At 38.1% G+C, this 23,161-nt stretch overlaps 2 protein-coding genes across 6 annotated transcripts; one reads left to right on the forward strand and one right to left on the reverse strand.

Moving 5' to 3' along the window:
• Positions 1-2,706: 2,706 nt before the first annotated feature.
• LOC140565644 (leukocyte elastase inhibitor-like) lies at positions 2,707-9,777 on the forward strand. 4 transcript variants are annotated; one of them, XM_072691706.1, is made up of 8 exons: positions 2,707-2,803; positions 4,051-4,229; positions 5,564-5,680; positions 6,296-6,436; positions 7,167-7,284; positions 7,974-8,116; positions 8,808-8,975; positions 9,109-9,777. In XM_072691706.1, exons 1-8 carry the CDS (start codon positions 2,713-2,715, stop codon positions 9,514-9,516), a joined length of 1,365 nt encoding a protein of 454 aa, XP_072547807.1. In that variant the 5' UTR covers positions 2,707-2,712; the 3' UTR covers positions 9,517-9,777. The 4 variants fall into 4 exon arrangements, with proteins under 4 accessions (XP_072547807.1, XP_072547784.1, XP_072547792.1 ...); XM_072691683.1 differs by lacking the exon at positions 5,564-5,680 and having other exon boundaries at positions 2,708-2,803; XM_072691691.1 differs by lacking the exons at positions 2,707-2,803; positions 5,564-5,680 and adding an exon at positions 3,630-3,727.
• A 4,907-nt stretch (positions 9,778-14,684) lies between these two features.
• LOC140565672 (immunoglobulin kappa light chain-like) lies at positions 14,685-22,427 on the reverse strand. 2 transcript variants are annotated; one of them, XM_072691718.1, is made up of 4 exons: positions 22,366-22,427; positions 21,904-22,242; positions 16,128-16,163; positions 14,685-15,259 (listed from the first exon to the last, which is right to left on the reverse strand). In XM_072691718.1, exons 1-4 carry the CDS (start codon positions 22,412-22,414, stop codon positions 14,943-14,945), a joined length of 741 nt encoding a protein of 246 aa, XP_072547819.1. In that variant the 5' UTR covers positions 22,415-22,427; the 3' UTR covers positions 14,685-14,942. The 2 variants fall into 2 exon arrangements, with proteins under 2 accessions (XP_072547819.1, XP_072547825.1); XM_072691724.1 differs by having other exon boundaries at positions 16,128-16,159; positions 21,900-22,242.
• Between the last annotated feature and the right edge of the window lie 734 nt (positions 22,428-23,161).

Here is a 23,161-nt window from a genome sequence, read left to right on the forward strand (position 1 = left end):
TATAACCAGGATACAGAACTGACATATAGTCTGACACTGTAGAGCAGAGTTTCTCAACCCTGGTCCTGGAGACACACTACCCTGCACATTTTAATAGATTTCCTGCTTTAACACACCCCCTGCTACTCTGAAAAGGCTTGTTAATGTGCTGATTAGTTGTATCAGGTGTGCCTCCAGGACCAATGTTGAGAAACACTGCTGTAAATCAATACTGTGGAATGTCATGCAAATATGACTCTGGTCATGGCTAGTTCTTGTGTGTGTTGCCCTGCCCTCCAATGTTACATTTTCTGGCATGCTGAGTCTGGAGTAGCAACAATAGTGTTGCTATTTTCTCTATTACTGGTCAGATGAACATCAACATGATTTTGAAGCTGTTATTTTAAGGTTAAAATGCTACATAATGCTGCTTTAATGAAGAACATGGCATAGCAAAGCTGTCACTCTTACACTTGTACTACACCATACATGTACTAAACCATGGAGCAGAGCTCACCTGCATAAACTTTAGGATATGGTTTTACTCCACAACATAACGTATGTGAATATGTGCCTTTATGTGGCAGCAGCCTTTATTTACAGGATGTGATGCTGCTAGTGTTATTCTGCAGCATCAATGTGGCATTTTGTCCTGAGATTACAGAAGAACAAAAATTTAATTGTGAAAACTCCAGTGATCCACTAAGAATGCCATTCGGCCCAGTTTCTGCTTTAGTTTAGGACTATGTTAGATGTTGGTTTGTTTCATGATGATGACTATTGTATTATACCCTGGGTGATAATATGTTGTGTTTTTTTTCGAAAAGGTCCTCTTTTCTGAATGTAAAAAATTCTGTGTTCAGATTTATGCAGCTTTAAACATGTTTCTTTAAGAGAGAGACTATTTAACAGAAAGGGGGTGGGCACATGGAGATTGACCAAATAAATGTAAATAAACACAAACCAGTTTCAGATAACTATTCTGTGAGTTTCAAATAAGAAATGAAATCAGTCACACACAGTTATAGTCTGTCTGACACACCAGGAGGACTGAACAGTGTCGAGTCAAATAGAGGATTTTCTAGTATCTGACTATTTTATTTATGTATTTTTTACATTGTCATAAAAGTGTAAAATGTGGTAAAACCTAAACTGTTTATTGCTTGATTTTATTTCATTTTATTTTACGTATTTGATTTTTTTAACTTGTGAGAGCTGAACTGAAATGAAATAATTTGGCCATGTAGGCAATTAGAAAAACTGTTTATGAATGTTGGTTAGTGAATAAGTGTTCATATATTAATGTTTATTAGCATACTCCAGTGTTTCAGTGGTTTACTTTAATGCCATATCGTTATCTTTACATGTTACATTTGTAATGTATTTGTAATATCTTGCTTACAAAAATATAGTTGATATATAAGTATGCTGAAGTAGGTTGAAGGCAGCAAAGATAGAATTGGTCACTTGGATCAATGGTGTCAAAGGTTATAAATGTAAACTACTAGTTTGTTGCTTTCTCTAAACTGCTGACTATGACAATACCTCCAAAATGGTGATTCAGTAAATACATGTGACTGTCAAAGACAGAAATAGAAAATAGATACGTTTTTCTGTGATTTCCACAGTGAAAATGAGTAAATGCTGACACCAGAAATTTGATTTGAAAGGTTTTTCCTTAGTATTAAAATAAACTGCCTAATAACTAGTGAATAATTGTGTTTCAGTAAATATCAATTCCAAAATTGCCAATGAAGGGGCACAGAAATATGGCATTTTTTCTATCTAGCATCAATCATACATTTTATTTAATATAATATTTAGTTACTATGTTACTTTGTAAGTATGCATGTTCATTATCCCTGCTGAGACCAGGTTTAGCTGATAACTAGTTTCAGCTGGACCAAGCTGATCCTTCAAAGTCATGAAAGTTGGTTGACCAACATAGTAAATGTGTTTTTTTTTTCTTTAGGTTTGCTTTTATTATGGTTTACCTGGTCTGTCAGCATGACCAACTTCACCAGGCTGGTCATGCTGGCCATGCTGGTCAACCAGCTTGGTCATGCCATTGGGTCAGCCATCTTGGACTGGCTGGTTGACTAGCTTGGTCAGGTTGGCCATGCTGATAAGACCGACTAACCCAGTCAGCATGTTAATGTGGAGTGTGGGCTAGGTGGGTTAATGGACAAAGCTTTCTGGCTCCCAGTTGGACTAACCATAAAGGCCCCACATGGGCATGTTATCTGGGAAACCATCAAACTCCAATAACCTGCCTCTGCGGGGCCTCATATTTTACTTGCTTAACCAGCTTGAGCTGCCCAGACTGTTCAACAGGAATATTTGCCCGTCCTATATTTATTCTTTAATAAACTTTTTGATGAACGAAGTTGGAAATGCTGCCTACATCCTACATACTTTAATAGAAATCCAATAGACGGAGTACATAGTGTCCAATGCTTGGTTAATGTCAGTTTGCCCATTTTATCTTATGATGCATGTGTTTCCCTTTGTGTGCCAGCAGAGCTTTATCTGAGGGAAGTGGTGCCACTGACAGTGCCATGAGGCATGATTACCCTGCCCTTTCGCCCTTTGGTTAACATCTGCATGTGGTCCAGTCACTGTTGTAGGGGTCATCTGTCAGTTTCCCAGTTCTCTGCCACACCCATGGCTGAGACAAGGGTGAAGCTTACATAGTACTTGCGTCACATGCTTGGGGTTTAACCCTTATGGCTCATGACTCCACCCCAGTGTCAAGCTACATATAAGCCAGGTGTTCTTCTTCATATGTACTGGAGCACTGCAGTGGACCTGAAACTGGATCGAGGTGAGTGTCCTAAGGGTGGGTTGAACGCCTGTATTGTAGAACCTAGTTGGTCGTTGCTTATGGTCTGTATATAGTGCTGTAGGACACTTGAAGGGTTGGGCTGAGCTCGACTTTGGACAAGTAGAAGCTCTCTATCTGTAAACAACCCGCTCTGTAACCCCTGAATCGCTGCACAGAACTACGGAAATGTCAGTAGGTTGCTGTGCATGTTAGCTCCAGCCAGCTAGTTCACTTGTGAGCGTCGCCGTGCTAGATAGCAGTAGCTAGGCTAAAGCATTGTAATCGGAATTAAGGCTGTAATCTTAGTGCAGACGTGCTTCTGTGGCCAGCGATTGTAGTTTATCGCTTAAGTTAAGCACAGTCTGCGGATTTTACAGAGTTCCGTGTTAATCTCCAGCCCCCTTTTCTTGTTAAGGCCGCGTCCCAAACTACGTAGTACCACAGCAAGGCTGCCTTCGAGTGATCCCGGAGAGTGGGACGTCCCAACGCCATGCAAAGTTGTATTTGCAGGTGGAGAAACTCTGTGTTATATCTCAATAATGTTTAGCGAGTGTAATTCGACCTTTACCACTTTTCCACATTTTTAAAAATGTGGAAACGTGGAAATAATAATAACTAGCTACCTGCCGTGCTTCTGTGTGATCTGTGTGCTTTTTATGGCAGTAAAATTGCAAAATAAAAGAGCGGGATACTACAGTTAACCACCTGGTAAAAAATACCCATCCGAGGAGAGCTCGAATACAGCGGAGTAGCAGATAAAATAGTGCACCACCATTAGAAGTGCACTCACTAGTGTCGCTTGTGAAGTATACAAGTGTGCGGATTGGGACGCACTCCGCTCTTCCTCGTTAACTGGAGGGGCGTCAACTGAGAGGACTGAAGACGCTCGTTTCGTCGTTTTCTGTCTTGTCATTACGTATTAAGGTACTTTTGTGTGCTGGCAGTGTTATAAGCTCAGTAATCTCGGGTTATAAACTCCATATCTGCATGTAAGATATGGTTTCAGACGCAAGTTGTAGTTTGTTCATAGCTTCCTATTCTCCTGGTCTCTGGAAGGGTTGGGGAATGTGACTCATGAATAACTTATGCAGTCAGTGTGGGCTGTGCAGCACAGCTGCTGTCTTAACCCACTGAGCCCTTTCTGTGTCTCATTAGAACATGCTCTTGATCTGAGATAGTGGTCTGGTTTTGTTGCTGTGATAAATTTCATCTTTTCCTAACAAGTTTCTTTTGTATTTCTCCCTCAGAACTGGGAAAGATGGATTTCGTGTCTGTGGCAAACACAAGTTTCGCTCTTGACCTGTTCAAGAAGATCAGAGAAGGCAACAAACAGGGCAATGTGTTCTACTCTCCTCTCAGCATCTCCTCTGCACTGGCCATGGTGTCTCTGGGAGCTGCAGGCAACACTGAAGCTCAGATGTCTGAGGTTAGAACTCACACACTTGAATTTCTCTCTCGTTTAACAACCATGGAAATTTCATGGACTTTCATTGTCTGGGATATGAGTGGATAAGGGCACATTTCGCCCAGCGTCTCGCTTTTGTACGTGTCCTGTCCAATACAATTGTGGGGCTGTATATGTCGTAGGTTTTGGCTTGGACCTGCAGTCCTAAGACCCAAAACTTTTACACAAAAGCTCTTCAAAACGTCTTCACATCACATTCACAAAATCAGCTCTTTGAAAGGTTCATTGGGGTTATTCAGAAGTATGGCTCCGGTGAACCCTTTTTGACACCTTTATTTTTTAAAGACTGTATCTCCTTTTTTTCCCCGGTGAAGTCTTCTGTGACTCAGCTTAGCTATCTTCAGATACACCCATTTGGACACACCTTGGTTGTCTCCGTTCTCATGCATTTCTTCACACTGTCTTCAGCTGAAAGTGATAAAGTTGACATGGTTACAAAATCCCTGGTGCTTAGCACAGAGTTCTCAAAGGGAGTCTGACCTTTGGTCCTTGCTATGCTGTGGATCTGAGCATACAGTCATTCTTTCATCTATTTACTGTGGTTTATGATGTTCCTATAGCAACTCAACCTATGTAACAGGCATACTCCCTCCTCTTAAAGCCAGGGATGGCTTGTTACCATGTTCTGGCATGATGTTCTTGGTCAAATCAAGCTTTTAGAAGTCAAAGTTATTATTGAATTATATGCTAGCAAGCAAAGTGGGTGGATTTAAATATGTATTGTTTTGCATTTTTAATATGTATATTATGGGTAATTAAATTAATGTGTTGGTGTTCTGTATCTTCCACTGTATGGGATGATTTAATATTATAATTCTACTATATTCTCCTACTCAGGACCAGCTTGAGATGTTGAGGCAGGTCTCAACAAACCCAAAACACAGCATGTTAACTTTAGTTACATTTTTTAGTTATTTTTCTTTCTTGGGGGAAAAAGTGCCAAGCCTTCTTTGTGCTTGCTTAGGCAAGACTGTGTCATAAAGCTGTTCTTGTGTGTGTAAAGCTTATGTCATCATGAAAGATAGGGTGTAGGGTGTAGCCTGCTTAATTCCTGTTTGATCAGTCCTACAGTCTTTGTTATTTTCAAAACGTGCAGGGGAATTTAAGGTAGTGTGTTGTAGGCTGTGTTTGTGCAGGTAATGGAAATGCTGTCTTGTTTGATTTCTCTGTGCTTTTATTTGTAATATTTTACTGGAGGAGAGTATTACAGCTACTGCATCTGCATGACCTACAGTAATTGTACTGGAAGTACCGAGCAGTTACACATATGTGTTGTTCAATTGATCGTTCAATAGGCCTTACGTTTCAACAAACAAGTGAAACCTAAACCTGCCCAAGCAGCAACATTTCAGCAGGCCCAGAAAGCCCAGAAGACCCAGAAAGCTCAGTTACCTGAGGCTCTACAAAAAAAGGTTATTGAAAGGTTCTACTCAGAGGTGGTACTAACATCCATGGTGGAAGTTCTGGTTAAGCTATAGTGCTGGCTATAGCAGCATGTAATGGCATACAGTACATAAGTGCTTCTACTTCGGTGGTGGATAACCGGGTTTTTCAGGGTTGCCTTCATTTTATTGCAGACTGTACAGCTTACATATTAACCAGTTTGTAGAGTAAGGTGAGTATTTTTGCCTTTCCCATTGCAGTATTGTAAGCATGGGTTTGCATTTTACAGATCTGGGGTTTGATAAAAGTTATTATATATTGGGTAACCATTAACCTTATGGGGTCCTTCATCCAAGTAGTCATTATTAAATATAAATATTTGTTAGTTTAAAAATGTCTAACATATACTAACTGAAAATAACCCCAAAATAACAGTGACCTAATTACAAAATAATGCAGCAAGAAGCAGGGTGCAATGGAGGAACCATGGGGTTAATAAACTAAATATTAATATTATTCTCTCAGGAGGCAGCTGCTCTTCACTGCCCCTTTCTGCAAAGGCTTTCTGTCTCCTAAACTATGTCCATTTGTTCACTGCTTTTATTTATTTTCTAAATGTATTCATGTATCCTCTACCCCTGTAGTCTTTGCATTTCAGCAAAGCCAAGGATAACGTCCACGTTGGCTTCAGCAAGCTCATGAGTGCACTGAACAAAGCAGGAGCTCCATACGCTCTCAGCCTGGCCAACCGGCTTTACGGAGAGCAGTCCTACAAGTTTGTGGAGGTAGGACATTTGTTTATAAAAAAAACGGGGAGTAAAAATGCTTGGAATGATCACTGTGAAGTTCTCTCCAGCAAAACTGTGCAAGATCCTCCAACTGCTCCTACTGCTTTCTATAAGTATTGACTAAAGACTAGCTAAAGCCTGAACCGTCAAATAATTGCTAGAATATTTTAGTCTTCTAAAACTAAAACGTTGATTTGTTGATATTTAAAAAGAAACAAATGAACACATTGTATCTGTGACTTTTATTTTGTATTCGATTTGATACATCCAGAATGTATTGCTTACAGCAGCTTTTTAAACATAAACTAAAACACAAGAAAGTTGTTTAATCCCATATACTTGCCTTTAAAGGTTTACTCAAGTCTTTTCAAACTTCAGACATTTAAAAATCTGTATATATTTTCTGTTGCATCCAGGTAGTTGATTTTTTTTATTATGTAATTAATTATTATTTATGTAGTTACATGTATATTACTGTGGTATATAATTTATATAGAGTTTAAGATAGTTAATTATTTAATTATCAGACTGATGCTGTTGCAGAGCTCACAAAAACTCAAATATGTATCAGATGTGGTAAACTGAATGACTTCTAGCCGCTGGACACACCCTACTACCCAATCTCTGATACCACAGAGTTGGTGTACAGAAGTTTATTTTTCACATAGATGTGGTATATTTAAATAAATGAACCAGTGATCATAAAATGTGTTTTCTTTTGTTGTAGAAATTCCTAGGTGACACAAAAACACACTACCAAGCTGAGCTGGAACCTGTTGATTTTAAAACCAAATCAGAGGCCGCACGTGTAAAAATTAACACGTGGGTGGAAAAGCACACACAAGGTTAGTACTCAACCCAAATACATGTTATTTTATACTGTACTGTGCATATGTTTTAGGCATCTGCAGTAATCATGCATTTACCAATTTCTAAAGCTAATTAGAATCATCATGGATAACCTTTTATACAGTAAGAAATATTTTTCAGTTGTCAGGTTGTCCCCTTAACCATTTCCAAATCTCTCTTTGTGGCAGCCATGCGTTATATATTTAGATATATTTTTTATCCTTTCAAAGTTAATCTGTGGTGTTTTACAAGCAAACACATGTGTATTGTAGATATAAGGGAATTTAAATAGCTGTAATAACAAAAAAGGATCCTCAAATCTTTACCTCACGTTACCACCATCCAATCGTCCAATATTTCCAATCCTAGTCACAGAGCTCGATACCACATTTTTGCAGTAAGTCATTCAGTATATTTACATTCACTACAGTTACGTACATAACTGTACATACTAACAAAACAAAGAATATTTACAGTATTAATGCTGCCCTTTGAACCTGTTTATTGCTTCTGAGGCAACCTTATCTGGTTTCATTTGTGCATGTTTACAAATGTAAACAAGTGAAATCTAGGTGTCTGTATCAGATTCTTGATATAGTGTTTACATGATCTATTGAGTAACTTTTAAACCACAATTTTTGGTAATTATTATTTTGTAATTATATAATTTTAATGTTCATTTTAGAAAAGATCAAGGACTTGCTGGCTAAAGGAGATGTTGACGAGTTGACCAGACTTGTCTTGGTGAATGCCATTTACTTTAAGGGCAACTGGGAGAAGAAGTTCCAGTCCAACGGGACAATAGAGCTTCCATTTAAGCTGAACAAGGTAATCAGGGACCAAGCACCTCTTAAAAGTACCCACTTAATGATCAGTCAAATCGTCACGGTCCTTAGACCTCTAAAAGGGTTATTTTTCCTCCTTCTGTTAAGTTGCCTTCTTAGAGTTCAGTGGTAGTAAAAAAAGGTTTACTCTAAGTCATTATGGGGCATTGATGTTGGTGTATTTGACATGAAATTTGGACACAATGTAAAGAACAACAGTCAGTGTGTTATCTTAAGTCCATTCAGCATTCCAGAGGACGTTGTTACATTAGTCTCTCATAATATTGAAGTTTAAATATTAAACTCCCAGCCTCAAACAAATATTACAAAGAATTACACAGAACACAAAAACACAGAAGACCAGACCTACAGCCCTGTAGACACTTTGAGGGTGAATGATTAGTAGAATTTAGCTGATGTCAATATCAATTGCAGACATCACCATTGTACCTCAATACGCACACCTCATTCAGATCTACAGAATTCAGGCAAGGAAAACCCTTCTGGAACCCAGTTTGACAGGAATTGGTTAGAGGATGTAGAGGAATTTCCCTATAGTGCAGATAGGGTGTTTTCAGTGACTATGGTGCAACATTAGCAAAGGACTGGTCACTTTAAGTAAGCTGTGTCTAAAATAAAGAAGTTATGTTTTATTATATGAATTAAATGTTGTGTTTTCTATTCAATTTATGCAGAAAGACACTAAACCAGTGCAGATGATGCATCAGAAAGCAAAGTTTCCCCTGGCCTATATCCCTGATATGGACTGTCAGATTCTGGAAATGCCGTATGCAGGGAAGGATCTCAGCATGCTAATCATGCTACCCAGGGAGATGCAGGACGACACTACTGGACTTGAGAAGGTAAAGTATAGCATTTAATTTAAGTGAGTTAAACCAATGTTAATCTACTTAATATATAAGCCATACAGGAGGAAAACATAAATATAGATGTTTAAAACGATGTAAACTTTAATATCTCTAATATCTCTTTCAGCTTGAGCAAAATCTCACCTATGAGAACTTCATGGAGTGGACACGGCCTGATATGATGGAAAATGTGGAGGTGCAGGTGTCTTTGCCACGGTTCAAACTGGAAGAGACCTATGACATGAAAGGGTTGCTCGTCAGCATGGGCATGGTGGATGCCTTTGACCCAGTCAAGTGTGATTTCTCACGCATGTCACCTTGTGACGATCTGGTGCTGTCCAAGGTGGTGCATAAATCCTTTGTGGAGGTGAATGAGGAAGGCACAGAAGCAGCTGCGGCAACTGCAGCCATTATGATGATGCGTTGCGCTATGCTACCCCCAGAGAGATTCGTGGCAGACCACCCATTCCTCTTTTTCATTAGACACAATGAATCTCGAAGCATTCTCTTCTGCGGCCGATTCAGCTCTCCTTAAAATACTTGATGCTTTAATCGCCTAGTCAGCGTTTATGCAAGATGGGATCATAATTCCAGCTGCAGATATGATTAATAATTGAAGGCATTGGTGCATTTTGTTTATGAACCAATGTTTTCGCTAATATGCCTTGTCCTATAAAGCATTATGCCTTAATCCTGTTATGCAATCTATAATGCAGATATTATAATACTTGATTATATTATGCCACAACACAAGTTTTAACTGACCTTTTGGATAATAAAAATATACAGAAACAAAGATGGCAAATGTGAGTTGTGCTTTTTAATTCTGAAAAAATGCTACATGTGCTACAAAATGCTAAAAGTGCATGTGGTACATTCTTGTGTAGAGATGTGGAATAATCTTTTAGAAGCTTTCCAGAGAGGGAATCCAGTATCCTGACTGAAAATGGGTAAAGTTGGTGCCCCTTTTGGTTGGTCAATTTTGTAGAATTATAAAGTTGCAGCTACTGATTCATGCTGTTTTCATATTGCTTAATAATGCAGTTGGTAAGTTTGGGATGTAAGGACTCCTGTACACATGCTGTAAACACCATTGTGAGCCATATGTGTCAATGGTATAACAGTACCTCCATCATGTTTAACAGATCATGTGGTATGCTTCACACAATAAGCACTTCCATTCCTCTCCATAGTCCTTTCCTCCCATCATTCTCTGTATAAGTTGGTTGGTATGGTATGGTATGACTTGGTTTCTGCCCAGAATCTTTAATGCAGCTTTACAGACAGGAATCTCACTTTATAGGCCTAAAAAAAACACTGTTTTTGACTGAAAATAGTGGAGATTTTGATTTCCCATGCTGATATACATACTGTATATACAGTCATATATATACTGATTGTACTACAGTTGGTACAACTGGTTTACAGGCTGGTAAATTTTTTGCCCACCAAACAGGGTAAATGAACATGTATTTTAACTGTGCTGCTTAACCCTACCGATTAAGGTTAGACAGCACAATCACAGTAGGTTACAGGGTGAGAATACATGGGATAAAGATGGCTTTCTTTTTCCAACACAGTAGATATGACTACAAAAACATGCAACTATCCTTGCATATCCAGCAGGTGGCAACATTACTCAATGCAGCCAAAACCGGAAAGTTGATGAAAGTCAACCCTCCAATGAATTTCACAAAACTTAGTATCTCGTCATTGATCACTGTTATCTCCAAAACATCAGCTTTACAGAAGAAGGAAAAACACCTTAAATTGAATGAATTTTGGACAATGTAAAGAACAGCTGGTGGTTTTAGATAATGGTAAAAAGTGCTAAACAACATATGGCAATACACGGTTTTGGCCTGATAGCAACAATATCCTCCTTCTTAAGTTGCACCCATTGCTGACACAGAAGTGCACATACACACCTGTCTAGTCCCTGTAGAGAAGTATTGTCAATAGAATAGGATTCATATAGGAAACATGAACCTGTTGGCACCATGCCTAATGCCAGGCATGGGCTAGAGAGGTATAAAGCCTCCCAGCATTGAGCTGTGGAGCAGTGGTACGGTTTTCTCTGGAATGATGGTGCAACAATACTTTTAGGATGATTTGGGGAGTAGAGGGTGAGGTAGAGAGAAGGAAAAATCAACTGTCATAAACTGTCAAACATACAGTTGCTTCCATAAATATTTGGACAATGACACAATTTTCAGAATTTTACCTCTGTACACAACCTCTGTGGATCTGAAATGAAGCAATAAAGACTGAAGACTGACTTTCAGCTTTATGAAGAAGTTTCACAAAAATACTGTATTAATACTTTATTGTTTAGGAATAAAGTATTAATAAAGTATTAATACTTTATTCCTAAAAAGGTTACTGACTCAGATTATTTAAAAACCTTAAATTTCTATGCATTTTGCAGTTGTTTTATTTTGTATGTGGCATTTTTGAGCCAGACTCTATGAATAACGCTATGATATACTCATGAGGTTTGTTACAGATTTGATCAATGATTTAAATATGCTTTTAAACAGTATTTTGACCTTTAGCATTGAGTATTTTGGTCTCTCCCCAGTCACAGAGATAGAAGCCTGGTCTCGTATGACTGACTCGTATGACAGAATAACGATGATATTGCATAGACTTCCTTCATACAGGACTTTCTTTCGTTGTTGAAGAACATCTTTGCAAAAATGTGTCACAACAGTTGTCTTTAGTTGGCAATGTGATGCATTTGAGTGAGCCTTGGTGATCAGTATGGATGCTTCTGTTCTGTATAGTCTTATTACTGCCACACACATTTATTAATACACCAACCAACAGTGCTGTACATATTGTTACTGTCCTGCAAAAGTAAAAAGTTTACAGGAGAGAGAAGAAAGCTTCACTTCCAATAAACATCAGTGTGTTTTAAGTTTTAATTTGACAGTGGTGGTTTGACATTGCTCACATTCAAAGCAGTCCATCACACCCACTGGCAAACATAACTTGAATGACTGGACTGAACACGAATGACTCACCCTATTACACCATGTAGAGTTAGGCAAAATTCACTTTCACTGCACATACCTCATGATTTCTGAGGAAGATGCATCAGAACAGTGAAAGACAAGTGATTAGGAGGGCAGTGAGGAGGTGCAGGGAGGTGGAGGTTTGCTTTCCCACATTAGTTCCTAATGTTAAATAATATTATTATACTGATTATACTGAACTGATCACTGTTAAGGTGCATACTGTAAAAAAGGAAATGTGTATAAATGTTGCTTTGGCTGGAACGTGAAATGGAAAGAAAAATGTGATTTGAAAGAGTTCCACATCCACAAAATGTCTCTCACTCTACTTTTAATCATGCGGAAATTATTACATGGAAAAGTAAATTTGATTAAAACTTAATCAAAACCTAATCAGTAGATTGAAGATAAAGTCATATATTTAAAACCACATTATGTAGCAAATTTACCTTTAAATAACATCTTCAAAATCATGTTCATACTCCACTGACTGTAGGTCTATAGTAGGACTATAGGAAAAATGTCTGTCATTGCTACGCTGCATCATATTTGTGTCAAATCTTGTACTATCACTCTACTGCACTCTTTTTTCACTTACAGATGTCAGTTCTGTATCTCTCAGCTTGTAAACAAATGCATGTGTACAGATGTCAGATTATGAGGGGGCGCTCAAAGATCAATTTGCATTTACAACAGTGAAGCAAACATGATAATGATAACACTGCTTTAGGGAATAATAATTCATTACTTTATATGACGTTTTTGAGTGAGTTACCGCCTTCTGCAGTTACACTATGTAATTGTGCTCAACTATTGTGATCATTTCAGAAAGTGTGTTGATAGAAGCCGTAAAAGCAATCCAAGCTGCGTGACACCTTCAAGTCAAATCCAGTGTGACTAAGGCCAACCTAACCTGTGACCACACCTCACTCTTGATTTTGACACAACACTCAATCCTTTTTCCTCTAACACACACACACACACACACACACACATATTAGGCTTAATAAAACTTTACTTAAGCATTTTGCCTTGACCAGAGAATGACCTTTCAGCCAATAACCATTTGACACATGTGAGTCATTATTGAGTAATCACTTGGTGCTTGTAATGTGATCTTTTGTTTAATCCCTTATGATCCTGTTGCACTGTTAATTTCACCTTTAGTCGTGTAGTCACATAACTGCTCCTAGAGGACCATTAGTAATAGGACAGTCCACATCTAGCCAGTTTACACTACAGGAGAAGAAATATTAACACAACCACTTACTAAGTGTAATATTTCAATATCATTAAAGATCAGACGGTTTTAAAGGGTAAACCTCTTTTCCCTTCAAAATGACTCTATGTGAGCTATAATCCATACACCAGCCAAATCAAAACCAACTGTGCTAGCTCTATGAAAGTAACACCCCACCTCTTTGGCAGCTGTATTTCAGTTAGTCAAACACTAACATTTGTGTGTGGTTATGAAACTCACATTTGCATTGGCCTGGTTCATCTGTGCCCAGAATAGTGCACCAATGCATCCCCAGATGTTCATTTTCCCCTTGAGTATTCAACTGAATCTAAATACACTCAGCAGCAACAACCACGTTTATATAGTCCCTCCATTGTCACAGGCTGAAACGTAATTAGACAACTGACTGATAAGCCTGGGTTCATCAGGTGTGGCCTGTTCCCTTGTTATTTTGTCCATTCAATAATCTGATAGATTCTTAAGATGAATGAATGCAGTGGCGAGCTCAGTACTCCTGAAAGGTCTGGAAGACAACTAAAGTAGATGAATCCAGAATCCAGAACAGTGCTTTACATCGAAGTAAACTGAACGCCTAACTCTTTGAGAGGGTTCAGACCTTTTTTCTTTTAAATTTGTCATGACATAATGAGGGAACAGGTTACACCAGGCCATGAAACTCCAATCAGTTTTGAGCCGGTGAAAATGGAAGGACTATATTAGCAGCTGTTATTCCTAAACAGAAATAAAACTAATTTATAAAATAATTAATAGTATTTGAAACACTCTCTGTAAATCCCATGAATGATTTAATATTTTATTAACACTATTATTACAAACATTACTATGTAACAAAGAAATAATAGAACCTTCTGGCAACTGCAGATGTTGTACTTTAGATCAGGTTCAAAATGTACAATATTTAATATTTACCAAACTAATGTTTGGTTCTTAGAATAGATTTTTCATGTTTGACAGGGACATTAGAGAGGGACATACCCTATCCCAGTGGCTGCCATTTTTTACATTTTGCTATATTTTATCTAAGGTGGTATCTCAGTAGTTGAGGATTTGTGCTGGTGAGTGCAGACTGCCAATTTAATTAGTGATCTCCCAGTCTTGTCCTACCACTGTTGGCTCCAGAGCAAGGAATGTATGAATTATTGAACTTCTACAAATGGTGGACCCTGCATGCTGATACTTCATATCCACTCTTATATTCAGAGCAGATAATTGGGTTATAAGGAGACATACAGTAACCTGATTGACCCACTGGAGAATTCTTCTAGTGCTCTGGATAGCAGTTTATTATTACGGCACACTCTTGGGGGGATTTCTTGAAAACATAAAGCAGCTGATTCAGCAGGTGTTCCCATGGCTCAGTGATTAATAGTCTAATTATAAAATAAAGACTACCTGAGTTTCATTTCACATGTATTGTCATTTATTTTTAGATTTAAGCAGAACAACAGCAAAAAAAAAAAACAATGCACAGAGTGATCATGAAAGTATGTATTGATAACTTTATTCATATCTAATACATCAACAGCAGCATCAGATAGTGAATGGTTTAACCACAATTGTGCTACAAGAGCAAGCAGAAAAAAGAGAAACTAAAGTTGAATAATGAACAATAAAGCCAAACTTTTGTTCCAATTTGAAGCGTGAGCAAGCAGACAACAGGAGGGCACCCCAGAGGACAATACTCTACTCAGTACACTGCTCTCTCCTGACCTCTCCAGTGACGGCAGACTGGCCACTGCGGGTGGCCTCACAGAGCACTAAGACGCCGTTTTCCCACTCCTGTTGAGTCAGAGTTAGGGTGCTGCTCCAGCTGTAAAGGCCGTCCTGCTGCAGGACCCCAGAGCTAGTCTCCTGAGATCTCCTTCGTCCCTCTACCTTCCAGCTCAAAGTCCAGTCTGAAGGGAAGCCTTGATTGGCCAGGCACATGATCAGAGCCTTGCTCTGCATGGTCATCTCCTGACTTGAGGAGGGCAGCACTGTGAGTTTGGGAGGGGTGATAACTGAGAAAGAGAGACTGAGGTCAATAGGTTGATGTGCACACATACATTTGATATAATTTTGCTTATGAAATTACTCTAAACCTACCACATAAACTTTAAATACTATTCATGTATTATGTTTAATGTCATGATCTAATTTATTCCAATGATGCTGGTTAATGTTTCCATTCAAAATATATATATTACAGCTTAATGTAGTCATGTAGCAATTTAACCCGTTTTATTTCAAAATAATAAACGCTTTGAATTAATATTTATTAATATTCATATTTATACCTTGCCACTGATCTGCAAAAGCCTTGCATCTTCAATTTTGACATTTTCCCCTTTTTGACATAATTTGAAAATGACAGATGTTTTTTACATTGTGTCAAAATTCTTATAAAGCAATTCTTATAAAGCATGCTCCAAAACTATGAAATTACTTACATTTCTAAGTACAAAAAGTATACACATTTTAATGCACTATTAATATTTTTTGCCTATTTTAACATATTGAAATAACAGTACATAAAATGTGACATGTACAATATTTGCACATTGTGTTTGCTGTGTTTTATTTTATGTTATTTTTGTATGAACAGAAAATGTCATATTTCACCTTGTTACCTTGTTTAATAAAGAATTTTTAAAGAAGTTTAATTTAAATAGGGTGTCCGAACTTAGAAGTTAATTATCGCTGTCACACAAAAGCTCTAAAATGTCAACTTTACAGGAGAAAAAACATTCTTAGCATTCAGTTGACGTCAAAAATGAAGTGCAAGATGTTGTGTGCCAGTGATTTCAGTCTTATTTTGTTAAAAGAGATCAATAAGGAAAAATCAGGAAAAAAGAAAAGAAAAAGATATTAAAAAGGGGTTTTACTCACGTCCAACCTCAAGTCTTGTGCCACCACCAAAAGTGTAGCACAGTGATTCAAACTCCACCAGTGCCCGTACAAAAACCTCTGGCACAAAAACAAGGGCTAAATCACCAATTAACTAGACTAAGTGAACATTATATTAAACACATTAAACCAAGTATAACGTATCCAGATTATAATTTCGCAGGAAGAAACATGAAAAAGTTATGCAAAAGATAAGAGAATCCAGCTTAATTAAAATTCTAGTAATAAAGCTCACAAATACAAAAAACACTCCTCTCAGAGGTCTAATGGAGACACATTTCAAATAAAAGGAAGAATGAAAGGTGGCTCTTTTATAAGGGGCTTACCACTGAACCCTTGAGACACTTACTGACGAGGGAGAAAGAAGAACTAACGGTGAAATCCATACAGAGTCCTCTGAATAAGAAATGTTTTGTTTAAGTTAAGAATTGGATATGTGTTATGTGTGATTTGCATTCAGTCAACAAAGACAGGGTGATTACTGGGGTAACCTTTCCCAGTTTAATAGCCTATATACACCTTAGAACTAAATATAATTACTATATTATGTAAAACAATTGAAAAAAAACTTGCCTGTATTACTTTCAAAACAGGTTTAATTTCATTTTGGGATTTTGGTAGAACATTGCAGAAAGGATGGTTTAAGAAATGTTAGTTGTGTTTAGACACTAAACATCTTACTTGTTGTGAATGAATTGAACTGAAACCACAAATGACATCAGTATGTAAACTGACACAAGCATTAGCTCACAAACGTTCCTCATGACTTGCCTTGTTATTAACTCCAAGACTAACCCATACTCTATCCAAGGCAAAGCACATAGATAGAGTTCACTGCAAGCTGGAAACCACTGGTAACACTCATAAAAACAAATGTCAGATTAGAGTTGGCTAAAAACATCTAAAAAAGGCTGCTTGACAAGAGTCTTTAGATATATAAAAAAGACCCTGGGTATTTATAAAGAAGAAAAAAAGGAAATTGCTTTTGATCCAAAGCAGTACCACATCATCTGTCAAACATGGCGGAGGCACTGTTATAGAATGGGCTTGTAGGTCTGCCAAGCTCCACTGGGTCACTAGTGTTTAAGTTATAGGTTTTGCTAGTGTAACACGTGTGATGCAAAACATGTGTATTTTGTCATGTATAGCCTAGTGTACAACATTTCAGAATAAAAAAAAACACATTCAGTTAAGTTTTAATCATTGGTCCCAGTCTTGGAGTGCTGGAGACAGCACAGTTTAGAGGTTTCCCTACTGGCAAATACACATACTAAAGCTGGCTATTAACTGGTTAGATGTTGAACATGTTGATGGGTGGTTGAACAGAGAATTTAACTGTGCTAAGTTCATGTGTAAGTTTAGGTATTAAAATTATACGGGTTGTTTTGTAAGATTCTCTGTTCAGATCATTTGGTTTGGTGCAGATCACTGCACCTAAATCTAAACTTAAACTTAACCTAAGCTAAATGTAACCTAACCCTCACCCTAACCAGTGAAATTGTATTACCTGAACCTACACTTCAACCTAAATCTAATTCTAACCATTACCTGACCTAAGCATAGCCTAAGCCTTACCCTAAACCTAACCTTAACTATAGTGAATTGTGAAGGATTGCTTTTTCAGAAGCTCAATAAAGGAGAAAGTCAGCATGACTGTAGCTGCGTTCCAAAGCCTAGGCTGCAGCTGAGGTCTGCATGATACAATGATGAGATGAAATAATAAGAGATAGAAATTATATACATTAATTAAAATAAGCTTCTACTACCTGTCAGCTATATTAACTTAATGCACAAAACTGAAAATGTATAAATAAATACATTTCTTTAAGACTTGGTGCATATTCAGTTTAGGACATTTTCATGGCATCTTTAACGTTGTTCCAAACTGCGGAGTAGCGCAGTGTGCTATGACTAGTTTTATTGTGTTTTACTTTTTTGAGTCATTATTGCTTCTGTGTTCTCTCCCACATTTTAGCTGTACAAGAATCAGCTTTTGGGTGATCAGTCTTAAAACAGTCAGTAAGACATCACAACTGTCTAATAAAGACGACAGACAGGAATTACTTTCAAAACTTTTTTTTTTATCTCCTTCCCCAGTTGTGTCTTTTGTTGCCTTTTCTCTTAGCATCCTTCAATTTAAAACATCATCAGAAATACAACATAGGAATGAAGAATGACCTGTGACATGTGGCTTGGAGGACATGGGGAGATTAAATGCAGTTATTGTGAAGGCCTTTGCTAAATAATAAATGTGAATCGATATGTCACCTGCCTGAATACATGTCAATTCTCAGCAGAGTTCTGCCCTATGAATCTACTTTCAGGGCAGCTACACACCCAAAGCAAAGATCCATGACAATCCGGGTGTGTCTCATTTAAAAGCATGCTTTACTTTACAGAGACAAATGACTTATCAAGTATGCAGTGTTGTCCTGGCAGGCGGTAGACCTGGTGTGTCAGCACTTTCCTGGCAGTCGTGCCCTTCAGAACACATTAGTGGTACTGTCTCAGCAGGCGGTAGCACTGGCAAGCCCTCCGAGGCACCTGGTGGTTCCCTAGTATTGGGTCGTTGCAGCCATTCTAACCAGGGGAAATCCATGCCCTCTGTGTCCAATCCCCTTTTCCCCTCCACCAGGGCGAACAGAGCCGTGGAGATTAATAAAATAATCTAACAGTGGGGAAATTCACATTCTATTCAAATGTCTTTGTATAGTGCTTTTTACAACTGACATTGTCACAAAAAACAGATCAACAAATCAATAAATCATAAACACAAAAAACCCTGGTGGGCAAGCCAAAGGCAACAGTGACAAAAAAAAAATCCATCAGGGCTGGAGGAAGAAACAAAGGGGATCCATCCTCATCTGATCAGAACTACTTATAAATTGATTGGTCTGATCACAGTCTACCACAAGATGCCTCTCCCTCTGGTGCCATTCACCCCAGTGGTAGACCTGCCAAACAAGTAGCAGCTGTCTGTGATCAGGGGTAGAGTATTCACCACGGGATTGCGGTCCAGTCTGCAATTTCACCTCTCCCTTAGAATAATGTTTAAAATAAAAAATGGCTAAAAAGGCTTAGATTCAAAAGGCATAATGTCCCAAATCTCAGCTAACAGTGGTGAACTTTTATCTTATTAACTATTCATACACAATTAGTTTAGTAGTTTAGTAGTTACACTGAGATGCTGGAGCTTTTGTCTCACTGCTTACCCGTGATCACTCAGGTTTGTGGACGGTGGTGGCAGACGGATGCTAGCGTTTCAGGGCGCTCCCGTGTCTGTGTTACATTCTGGCTCTCTCCTTTTAATGAGGCTGTTACAGTCAGACCTGCCGGAGTCGTCAGACACACTCTGATACTGTTCAACATTCCCTGCTCTCCATAAAATCCTCTCAGAACTAACTCTGTCTTTTTACCTTCTCAGAGTAAATGGTCACCCAGCCCGACCTGCTGGAAGATTGCCCGCTGAGGTCCCCTCTACCTGCGTCAGACCAGCTGTCACCTACCAGTCCAACCATCAGGCCCCCCACCCACCACCACCCATACCAGACCAGCAGCACACCCTCCTACCACTGCTACCTGTTTAATGACCATGTTAAAACCTAAATGGACTCGTAACTATCTGCCACTATTAATATCACCACTATTAACTATTAATCTGTTGTACCTGGTTTGGTAACTTTTATCAATAATTTATAAATAGTTCTGACTAGAGGAGGATGGGTCCCCCTTGTGAGTCTTGGTTCCTCCCAAGGTTTCTTCCAGCTCTGAGGGAGGTTTTCCTTGCCACTGTTGCCGTTGGCTTGCTCACTGGGGGTCTTTGTGCTTTGTGATGACAACAGTTGTAAAAAGCGCTATACACATACATTTGATGACCTCTGACCTGTCTGAAAGTATTTTTAGAGGAGGCTGTTAGTTTATTAGCTAACCCACTGACCAGGTCAGCTTACTGTTCTGTTCTGTTGGTAAAGTACAACACTGGTGTGAAATATAGTGTAGCTGTTTTAGTGTTGTAGTCCTCGAGTCTTGTGTCTCAAAACCATAAACGAACACCTCAGTCTTGTCTCGGTCTAAACTTCTATTACCAAAGAATACCCCACCATTTTGTACAGAAGTCCCTGTAGTTACTGAGTATTACATTAGAGTGTAATAAGCCTTACTGCATAATGGGGTTAATTCGGACTCTGTCTTGTCTCGGCCTCAGGGTTAAGGTGAATTCAGAAATTGTTGTTGAGACCAGCTGTTGTGTCCAAAGTGTCTTTCTGAGGTAGTTAATCAGAAATGTCACATGTCAAGGATCTAACTGTTCCTTTGCATTATGGCTCAACTGGATGGTTTCTGTTTGAGGGCAGATTGATGTTCTGTCTTTAAATCATAAAAATGGTGGAATGGATGTTGGCTTTTTATTCAGTTGTCTTCTGATTGCATTTTAGAGAAAAAGGGACACAGAATCACAATCATTTGCTTCCAAAAGTTACTCTGCCTTAGTTTGGCTAAGACTATAATATAATAATAATTTTAGGCTATAAACTATTTATTGTATATAATATTTCACAAAATCTATAATACAATATATATTCATTAGTGTATATATATATACACTAATATATACACTATATATATATATATATATATATATATATATATATATATATATATATATATATATATATATGAATGCTAGTGAATGTATAATGAATAACAAATTATTTAATTTATTTATTTTCTTCATTTAAATTTTTTTATAATGACTATTAGCTATCTCTTGTACCTGGTTTGGTAATTCTTATTAATAATTGTTTAAATAGTTCTGACCAGAGGAGGATGGGTCCCCCTTGTGAGTCTTGGTTCCTCCCAAGGTTTCTTCCTCCAGCTCTGAGGGAGGTTTTCCTTGCCACTGTTGCCGTTGACTTGCTCACTGGGGGTCTTTGATCCTTCATATCTATCTTCATAGATATGATATGATATCATATCTTCATATTTCTTTTTTTGTCTTTGTCTTTTACTAATTACTAATTATGTAAAACTGCCTTGTGACGACAACAGTTGTAAAAAGCGCTATACAAATAAATTTGACTTGACTTGACTTGACTTGACTTGAAAATCTTAATCTGGTCTCGGCCTTGTCTTGGTCTCGGTCACTCCTTATCTCAGCCTTGACTGCTAAATGTCTTGATCTTGACTTTTATCTTGACTTGACTCTATGTGTCATGGTTTTGGACTTGACTTGAACTCGAGCTCTAGCGGTCCTGACTACTAGACTGAACACTAGATTGTTCCGTTAGCTTACAATAGCTATATTAGATAACAGGGCATCATCATTTTAAACATTTTAGTGACTGGTAGCGTGCTTACTGGACAGTCTAAAGCTTAACATACTAATGTTATACAAATGGTTATCACACAGCTTCTGCAGCATGTTATAAAGACCCCAAAAATGAGCTAAAGGAGAAATCTGTTTGGAGGATTTGGCAAAATTGTAAAACTAGTACTATTGCACACACTGTGTGTACTGTTGTTTTCAGCTGGTAATCTGAATCTCTCCATGTGGTTGAAATGAAGATCAAATATGCATACATTGAAATATGCTGAAATGAACAGGGTTACACTTACTTTGTCACAGCGCTATATGCTGAAAGATTTGCTATATCTTGTTGATGTTCCAGTGCTTCTGGAGTACACTAGATATTCTGTGCTGGATGTAGCTCTGTGCTGATGAGTGCACAGGGTTTTTGTATAGCTCGTTTTCACTGTGGGAACACTCCTCTGCTGTTTATCCAGTGGTAACTCTGACAGTAGTAATCTCCTGCATCTTCACTTTGAACTCCACTGATGGTTAACGTGAATTCAGTTCCATGGTCAACTCCGCTGCCTACGAATCGAGATGGAGTATCAGAGTGAAGTGTTGAGATACTGTGGATGAGGACTTTAGGAGTATTTCCAGCTCTCTGATAGTACCAGGCTAGGCATGATTTGCAATCTCCATCCGAACGGCGTCCGATATGATTGCCTGTCTTACAGCTCAACACTACTGTCTGTCCCACCTCAACAAGTGCAAAAGAAGGAGCCTGATCGACTGTGGCTTCTGCTGCATATTCTGTAAAAAAAAAGATGGGAAAGCGGTTGTTAGTTACAAAGACCTTGATGGACAAGGTCTTACAGAATGGTTTTAGAGTCATTTAATTTCAGGACTACATAACTGTTTTTATATTAATTATACCTTTGATGCAGACCAGAAAGGTCAAAATGAAGACGTTCATCAAAAACATTGCTGCTGTTGGCACAAAGGACAGCTCTCAATAAGCAAACTGTCTAATTCTCAGGGCTATAAACACTCCCAAAGCGGTGATGCACATGCTGTCTATGCAAAGAGTCCTCTTTATGGAAATGCTGTACTTGTACTGAAATTCTTTCTGTATCGCTTCTGTACACACTTGAGAAACTGTGGTTATCTTATTATCTCATATTTAGTCATTTAAGATTTAAGCTGTTCTGAAACATTGAAATGTACATCAACACTCTCATCCATATTTCATTTTCATTTGTCTCAGAATCAGCACTAATACTGTGCCATTAAAAAGTGAGTGTACATCTTCAATGAAATAGTGCTCTGGTTTAGAAATTAAAGCAGCATTATGTGAGAATTGAAAGTACTCTTACCATAGTAATGGCAGAATACTGACTGGAGCACTGTGATGCTGTAAGAAATCAGAGAGATCACGGGGTACTGCGCTCTCCGCCCCACACGTTAAGATCAAGATGCTTGCCTTTTCTAACATGGAGAGTGTTTTTATTTATTTATTTATTTATTTTAATGGATCTGATGGACGTAGCCTGAGCTGGTTGAGTTGCTGTGATGTCAAAGCTGTTTTCCTCATAGCGTAGCATGTGTACACATTTAAAAAAAGATCTTTGATCTTTGTTTCTTAGTAAAGTAATGGTTTCATATAGAACCATTTCATGATGAAATGTTTCTTCATACTGGTGGAGCATGTGTTATATATGGTTCCATATAG

The sequence above is a fragment of the Salminus brasiliensis genome, chromosome 1, assembly GCF_030463535.1.
Source record: "Salminus brasiliensis chromosome 1, fSalBra1.hap2, whole genome shotgun sequence".
Taxonomy (NCBI): Eukaryota; Metazoa; Chordata; class Actinopteri; order Characiformes; family Bryconidae; genus Salminus; species Salminus brasiliensis.